The sequence below is a fragment of the Pteronotus mesoamericanus genome, unplaced genomic scaffold (assembly GCF_021234165.1).
Source record: "Pteronotus mesoamericanus isolate MK-2021 breed Mesoamerican mustached bat unplaced genomic scaffold, CSHL_Meso_final scaffold_31, whole genome shotgun sequence".
Taxonomy (NCBI): domain Eukaryota; kingdom Metazoa; phylum Chordata; class Mammalia; order Chiroptera; family Mormoopidae; genus Pteronotus; species Pteronotus mesoamericanus.
Window position 1 is genome coordinate 2,443,997 of NW_026555312.1, and position 8,634 is coordinate 2,452,630.

Below are 8,634 nucleotides of genomic sequence, written 5' to 3' on the forward strand. Positions count from 1 at the left end.
TTAAAGGGCCTATATTACAAAAAATTATGTTCAATTGTTATTATATTTTGAAATGCATGACTTAAAAATGCATGAAATCTTTTCTCTCTTTTTATGTAAGCACCTACATAATTTTCAGCTTTGCTTCTTGGCCCACGAAACCTGAAATATTTACTCTCCAGCCTCTGTTCTAGTCCACTGCCCTCCTTTTACTGACACTGAAGCTGAGGCTCATTGCACAGTAATCTGAACTGAGGCCTGAGGGTTCCCAGTGATGAATCTGGGATGGAACCCAAGTGTTTCAGCTCCTGCTTAGAGCTCTTTCTAGTGAGTGTGAGGCACATCGGTCCAAATGATGTGACGGCGTGAGAGGGGTGTGCGGAAGACAGGAGAGGCAGCGCCCGTCTCGATCCCAGTGCCCAGGTGTGACTGGGTTCTGATCATATGGACTGTGATGGAGAAGCACAAGGAGGGGCTGGAGGGGGATTTAGTAGCTTCACTCAAATCTTAGAAACCGGTCCAATTTACACCTAAGTCTTCTGACTTGAATGCATTTCTTGTATTAATTTAAAAGACTTCTAGCCAGAAGGTGGGTAACGTAGGAATTCCTCATAGCTTCACATGTTAATATGGAATAATGCAGAAGATTATTTGTGTGACGGGGCTGCTGCTGTTTGTGACATCGTGCTCAGAAATGGAAATATTCTGCTTTGTTTCTTGAAATGATTGGATTTTATGTATTTGCTTAGCGCGTCCTGAGTGAGACAGCACATGTCAGTGGCCAGAAAAAAAAAAAATCTGACATTAAGAAGGATGGTGAAGTAAGGTCCCAGCCACAAACATGTTTTAATAAAATGTATTGGCCCAGGCAAAAAGTGTTTGGTTTTCTTGTAAGCTTTGGGGCAAACTAGTTTTTAAAGGTGTAAGTCAATTTTTCAGGATAAAATCGCCGAGTTGAAAGACAGTCTTAAGTCTCTAACATAGCTTCCCAGGCTGCTTTAGCAAAATTGAATTCAAGTGAGTGAGTTACGGTCTCGTGCTTTAGCAGGGTGCTGATGTTGAGAAAGCCTCTGAGAGGGACACCTGGCTCTCAGTGGGTTGGCACCCCCAGCCCTTGACTCACTCTGACAACAGCAGCAGAGACGCTGACAGCTGGGCCCCAGAGGCTCGCTCGCGGTGCCTTGTGAAATCCCCTCCCTCTGCTGGGGGCCGCGGAGTCACAACGTCAGAGATTTGAAAGAAGATTGGTGAGAACATGGCAGTGCTAGTAGCCAGACAGGAGGAGAGTGAGGGCAGTGGTTACAGGGGATTATTCACCCACCCAATCAGTTCGGTTAAGCAAGGCTCTTGCTCCTGAGATCTGGAAGCAGACTGAAGAAGGGAGCGTGGGCTACCCTGATGCACCTCTGGTTAGGGCTCTCTTCTTCATAGCACCCATTACAGACTATTTGTGTAATTGTTTAATATTTCTCTCTCCCATTTGACCAGTGCTTCTCAAATGGGGGCAGCTTTGCCCCCCAGGAGACAATTGCCTGCAGACATTTTTGGTTGTCACTATCATCTAGTAGGAGGTGGCCAGGGGCGCTGCTAAACAACCTACAATGCATAGGGCAGCCACCACACAAAGGGTTATCGGTCCAAATATCAACAGTGTCAAGGCTGAGAAACCCTGCATTGAACCTAAGGTTCTTGAAGACCCATCTGTCTTGCTCAGCACTTTATCCCCAACACCTAAGCACAAAAGGAGGCTCTCAGCACACATTTACAAATACAGATGAGCCAAGCCTCTTCCCTCTTCAGCCAGTTTGCCTAAGTCATTGCTTAGGCACCAACAGGCACTGCCAACCCTGAGCACCCTGCACAGGACTGACTGACTGCTCTGCTTCTGTGCCACTGACCCTGCGTCCCAGTTGCCAAAGTCTCTGACCAGAGGGGTTACACTTCTTCTGTCTCCTCTCTCCGCTATGAAATTTACATATATATGGTGTTGCATTTGCATTCTTGAGAAGGGAATGAAATGAAAGGGTAGATGTTTTCTTGTTGCTTATACCTAGTATTTTGATGTACAGTGATGAGCTATATTGAATGGCGATCTTAGCAATGGTTATCATTAAATTATTATCAAAGTTATCTAGTACTGAGTATATGTGTGGGTGATGGAGGAGAAGGGAGTTTCCAACATAATGAGCATTTTTTTAATGCAGTAGGACCACACTTTAGTTTTTATAGAGAATGTTTGTCCTTTTGAAGAGAGCATTCTGTATAGCCCTGGAAGTCCCAGCAGAAAGCGGATCTCAGTGGGGCTGCGTTAGCCCATGAGAGGAGCAGGCTGAGCGCCTCTGGAGCGCTTGCTCCTTTCACCCCTGTTCCTAACACAGTCACTTCCTGAGCCAAGAGCCACACTGTTTCACAGGAGCAAAGATGCGCTGACCCCACCTGTATGAATGTACGCAATATTATAGGGTGAGGTGTGTGCTGTCCAGCTCTGCCTGGCCCAAACCCACCTCTGAGTGGCATGGTGAGATTGCGGGCACTGTGCATGCTCAACTCTCCCCTCGACGTCTTTCTACAATAAACCCTATTTCATATACACTCAGTGGCTCCCTGAGAAATTCACATGCATCCTGCCCACCAGCTAGGGGAGCAGTTCAGTTGAGTGGCTCTAGGGGTAGACTGAATTGCAGGCTATTTATCATATTTAAAATTATTTCTCTGTTATATGATTTAATCAAACCATCCAGAAAGCAGGAAGAATGGTAAATAAGTACTCATGAGTGTGTATATAGAGGACAATGAACTGTACATATGTGTATTATCATATCTTCTTGTCTCTGCTTCCATCAACTTTATTTTTTTTTAACAGAAAGACATTTTTGGTCTACACCATGAAACTGTAAGATAATAGCCTCATATCTGTTCTCAGGATGTTGTTCATTACATAAGACAGTAAACTCTTTGCGAGGACTCTTGGGAGCAATTTATTTCTGATCTAGGGCTCAAGAATAATTATGATTCTCCTGAGTTACTGGTTGGTTTTTTATCTTAGGGAAAATGAGTATGTACTGATTAGGCTTTCTTTGAGAATTGCTTATGAGAATGTTTAGAGCCAAATTTGCTGCCCTCCCCCATATATAACAAGGATTTAGATGTTTATGGTAGCTTCAATTCTGACCTCATGATGGATGTCCTTACTACTCCTTTGTATTTTCCATCTACTTCAAATTTATCATCATTGTTACATGTCAACATCTAGAGATGTTTTTGGGGAAAGGTAAAGGTATACATAATAAGTAAATGATTATATAATAGGCGGTCAAAAACAAGTTTTACTGGCTTCTTTTTTTTCCCTTTCCAGATTGAAATGCTACCAGATGGGCTGTTTCAGTGCAAAAAGCTGCAGTGCTTGCTTCTGGGGAAAAATAGCCTGATGAGTTTGTCCCCTCACGTGGGTGAGCTGTCGAACCTCACTCATCTGGAGCTCATCGGTAATTACCTGGAAACACTTCCTCCTGAACTGGAAGCATGCCAGTCCCTAAAACGGAGCTGTCTGATTGTCGAGGAGAATTTGCTCAATACTCTTCCGGCCCCTGTAACTGAACGCTTGCAGTCATGCTTAGATAAATGTTGACCTATAGAGAAAATAATTTTTAAAAGTGTGCCCCAGGCTTTAAATGAGAACTAAAATTTCCTAACTTACAAAGATAAAGAAATGGGTAATCATTATGACTAACTATAACCAAATGTCTTATTAAAGCAACTCATTGTCCGGCCCTAAGCTAAGCAGGTAAAAAATGTTAACACAGCACTGGGTTTTGTGAATAATTGATCTTTTCACTTAGTGACTTGTAAGAAGTACACTTTGAGGGTGGAATGGGGGACACAGAATTATTGAATCTCTACTTTGCAATTATTACCTTGAAGACTAGGTATTCTTTCTTCTCCCTCCCCAGTCTCCATTACTTATTCGCACACTTGGTGTTACTGACCTCATTTGGATATTTATCACCTAGACCATAAATTCATCAATGTAAATTTCCTTGATGTACACTCAGCACTGCATTTGATTTCTGTTCTTAGTTATTTTTAGGCTGGGTGCTTTGTGCTTGGCCAAATTCCATCTTGGCTTTGTACTTCCGGTCCCAGCTTTCTCAAGTCTCCCTTCATCTCGTTTTCTCTAAACCTTGATGAGCCCTGAGAAAGTGCCCACGTTTGGCTTTTGCACAGGACAAGAGCAGGGTACTTAGGACATGTCACCCTTGGGACATCCTGAAGAGTAATGTATTCTCTAAAATTTCTTCTCGCGGAGCATCAAAGCCTTTTTTATTTGCTCTTAAGTTTTTATATTAAATGTAAAACAAATATTTTTATTGCGTACTCATGGATCCCAAGTCTTTGGGAATAATTTCTGTAAGGTACAGAGAACACATGCATTTCTCTAAGTATTCACTATTAATATGCTTGGTTTTGGCTGCTTATGATTCTCATATTTGTGTGCACTCTCCATAATGTTTTTTGCGCTCTGCATCTAATTACTTTTGGATCACAAAAGCCTGTATTTCAGGCTCTAAAATATTTAGGGATTTCCTTACAAGAGAATGGCCACATCATCTACCTCTCTCTTCCCTGTTGCTGTGCTAATGTACGGGTACAATTCTTAATTACTTCCAAAACTGTGATGGAGGGGAGAGGTAGAGATTTCGATCTTTAAAACTGACTTCAAAATACCTTGCAGAAATTAAGTAAGAGTTAAAGCAAAATACTTTACTTTCTTCTCCATCTGTATGATCTATAGATACAATTATTATGAAAAACACTCAGCTTCTATTCAGAGTTTAAGATGAGTTCTCAACGCTCACAAAGAAATAGATCCATTTAACTGGAATTCATCTCATGCCTTTGTTTAACTTTTCTGGAATACATTTTCCTCCTTTTTATAAAAGAGCTTTTGTGTTTGCCTTTTATCATGCATATTGTAAAATGAAAATGAACTGACTTATTTGGGGGAAATGTACACTTTTAATGTGTTTTTCTCTAATGGGTCTAGGCACTATGATGCCATCTGATTTTGGATGAAACTATGAAGTAATCTATTAAGCGCACTGAGACAAAACTGGAAAACACTGTGGGTAAAGAGTATCGTAAACATGGAGTTGTGACGTGTGCTGTTTTTCTTGCTTTGCCCGTTCCAAAAAGATGAAAGTGAGTCTTTATAACAAAATGTAGCTTTACTCGCCTACCACACACCCCTGGACTGAATCTCAGAGAAAAGAATTGTTTGCGTCACATGAAATTTGAATAATATTAGCTATAAAAAATATAAAACACCAAAGGCTGCCTAAACCTTACTGTTTATTCTAAATGAGAAGAAATGGAGTAAAAATTTAATTCTTACCAAAACTTGCCTTTAGTCAAAACATTCAAGTTCTCAGGGACCCAAGCATAACTGATGAAACTTTCTACTAGGACTTCAGAAAACTGTATCTAGGGTTTGTTGGGGGGGTTTTTTTTGTGATTTTTATTTTTTTAATGTGAATTGATGGTCATGTTAATGCTTCACAGTAAAATTGTCATGTGTATTGATTCCATTGTTAGACAGGATCATCTTAAGTCTCAGATGTGAACGTGATACATGGAGAGGTGTTAAATGTTCTTGGAACTTAAATGTTTGTGCACAAATAATTAGTCATAATTTGTATGAAAAAATTCACCCACTTTTCTAAAGGGGAGTTTTCAAAACAAATTTTAGATTGGTACCATTTTCCTGACAAACTACAACTTCTCCATGGCTAGTCACTTGTTTTAGTTCACATGCAGAAGTCATCGGCTAAATCTTCCTTATCACCTCTCTGAATTTCTGGAAACAGGTTACCGTCAGGATCAACACTGAGCATTGTAGGCGTCTCTCCAAACACAAGGATATAGTAACTGGTGTAAATTCTATTCCTGATGCCATAGGTTTTAGATTTCTTTTTTATGTCAATCTGACACACCAGACTTTAGGTAGCTTTTGAAATGACAAGCACTGATGTATGAACTCTGAGACCACCACTTGACATTCAAAATGAGTCTGATGCCACCTTTACCGCATTGTTGGAGCAGATCATTTCATAAGTGTTCATATTCATTTAAGAGGATTGTAAATGAAGAAAAACAGGTTTGTTCACTTATACTTGTAAGACTTCAGTTGGCATTTGATTTCTAACAATGTGCAGTGCATTTTCCAAAAAAAAAAAAAGAAGCAAATGTGGATGTTACTCAGAACAAAGTTGATGGCTTATGCTAGCTAGCAGTGACATTGGTTCCTTTTATTTACATGCACACACATAGAGAGATGCACACACAGATGGCTTTGAACATACAGAGACACACATACACACCCCTATGCATGCAAAATTAAGCTTATCAGTTTTAAATATGCTTAGTGTTTTTCGCAAAGTTGCAAGAGGTTAATGCTAAGATATTCTTTATTCATTACTTGTAATGATGGAGTATTCTGTTCTCTTAGTTACATTTAAAAGGAAACTGAACACCCAATCTTACTCTGAGAACCTAAGCAGTTTTGAGCATTTCTGGTAAGGTAGTTTTCTTTCCCTAACCTACATCAGGGTACATCTCTGTGGAACATAGATACTGTGTTTTCATTCTTCATTCTCAATCTTAATTTTTTTCCTTCCGGATGTCAACATATTTCACCATCACTTAACAAATGTTTATGTGAAACAGGGTAAATAGAGATCCTCAGAATCTCAGCACTGTGGCATACATAGTTCAGTTGTGTGCTGTGGTGAGCTGCAGTGAGTTAATTGCTTAACATTGTTTGATAGTGAAAATACTTGTTTTTGTTCTTCAAGTGTTTCATGATACAAATTTTGTATGTTTGTTTAAAACACTGCATAATATCCACAGGTTCAGAAACTATTAAAATAAACAATTATTCTATGGATTCATAGCTTTATTTCCTCGTATTTTTAATAAAATACCGTTTCCATCTTTGTTCTTTTAGCATGTCCCATCCACATAAGGTATTTTGTTATCTCCCTCCACTCACCCACCTCCTTAAATTTGATCAGCACTTGTACAGTAACAGAATGTATTTGTGCTAGAGAACTTGCAGTGATACTTGAGCATGTGTTTATTTGGGAGAAGCCAGAGCCTAAAATTATGCCTAATTGAGTAGTTCTACTTTACCCATCCCTGAGTATTTAGAGCTGATCCAACATCCCTCATCCTTCCCCAAAGCATGAGAATATAACTGTTAAGTCCATTTTCAGGAACTGTACATTGCATAAGAATCTGTGTGTGTTTGTTTGTTTGTTTGTTTCGGGAAACAAGAGGAAGTCCAGTGGGACAGGGGAGGAGTTATTTTGTATCCTGGTTTGAACTGTGAAAACATTGTATACATGAAACTGTTGCAAAATGCCCTGAATATAATTATTTCCCATCTTTAGCCGGATGCGAAAGCTGAAGCAGTGAAAAAACCGCAGTCCTATTTAACTGCTTTCTTCTGCTTCTGGTCCATCATTTCTGTATCCTCTGGGAACTACCTACTGAGTACCTTTGGTAATGGACTCCATTCTCTTAGATACTGTTTTACATGAACAATTTCATCCAACACAAAAGCATTAACATAGAAAATATAAGCCGAAGTACTGAGTTGAGATGGCTTCCAGTTGAATTTAATTCATATTTAAGTTTTGCATTTGACTTGTAGAATAATGCAGTTCTGCTGAGAAAAACAATTATGAATGCCTCCTGCATGTTATATATTATCTCTAACAGAGATGGTGCAATTTAAAAAATACAAAGGGGCATAGAATTAGAATGGAAGTGTCTGTGCATATATGTGTTGTGTATAATACTAAATATTTAATATGTTTAAATATTTTTAAAACTCTTCAAATGTTTCACTCTTAGTGAAATAATGGGCCAATCTTAAGTAGAAACATTTTCTTGTTAGCTTATTTTATGTCACGTACTTTGAAACCTACATAAAAGTTTTTGCCTCTGGTAATAAATTATTAGAAAATAATATTTTGTGATGAGTTGAATGTTTTTGGCCCTCAGGTTTACCATGTAAATCTGCATTTTAGTGGTAAATCCCTTTGCCTGAGATTCATTAGTTTTGGTAAACTTTACTGTTTTTAAAGTATGTTTTGTGTAAAATAAAGATTCAATTTTTATAATAAATGGCAAATAAAAATAGATTAAATGTCGGAAGAAGTCGATTGTACTATTTTTTGCCTGTGTACACCAAAAAGGACTCCCTTCCTCTTCTCCTACTTCCCTGTGCAGCTAGAACCAAATCATAGATTCTAGGTTCACACATGAATCTCATAACAGTAGTATGAGTTTTCAAAATAAGCTACAATAGTCACAAAATAGAAAGCCCCTAAAAAGAGCTAGACTAATTCTAGAATACACTGAGGGACGAGCGGAGGTGGAACCTGTCCCTCTCCTACTCGCTTCATCTTTGGAGCTTGATGATCACAAACCAGCTCATCTCTCTGCATCTCTTCTTGCCTCCAGATAAATAGAAAGTAATGTACTTCAAGATGAAATTTTCAGAAGCTTTAGTAAAGGGAGAAAAAATTGACTTATTGGGTAAAATAGACACAAACACTTGACGTTTTTAATAGATCTCTCTCCTCTCTCATC

The 8,634-nt window shown here is 39.0% G+C and overlaps 1 protein-coding gene across 4 annotated transcripts in view; it reads left to right on the forward strand.

Annotated features, from left to right (window-relative positions):
• The window catches only part of LRRC8B (leucine rich repeat containing 8 VRAC subunit B), a 74,910-nt gene extending 66,727 nt beyond the window's left edge, over window positions 1-8,183 (forward strand). For all 4 annotated transcript variants that reach the window (XM_054592099.1, XM_054592100.1, XM_054592101.1 and 1 more), the window contains one exon: window positions 3,335-8,183. In XM_054592099.1, the coding sequence (XP_054448074.1) occupies window positions 3,335-3,607 (273 nt within the window). In that variant the 3' untranslated portion in view covers window positions 3,608-8,183. The remainder of the gene's footprint in view (window positions 1-3,334) is intronic.
• The last annotated feature ends 451 nt before the right edge of the window (window positions 8,184-8,634 follow it).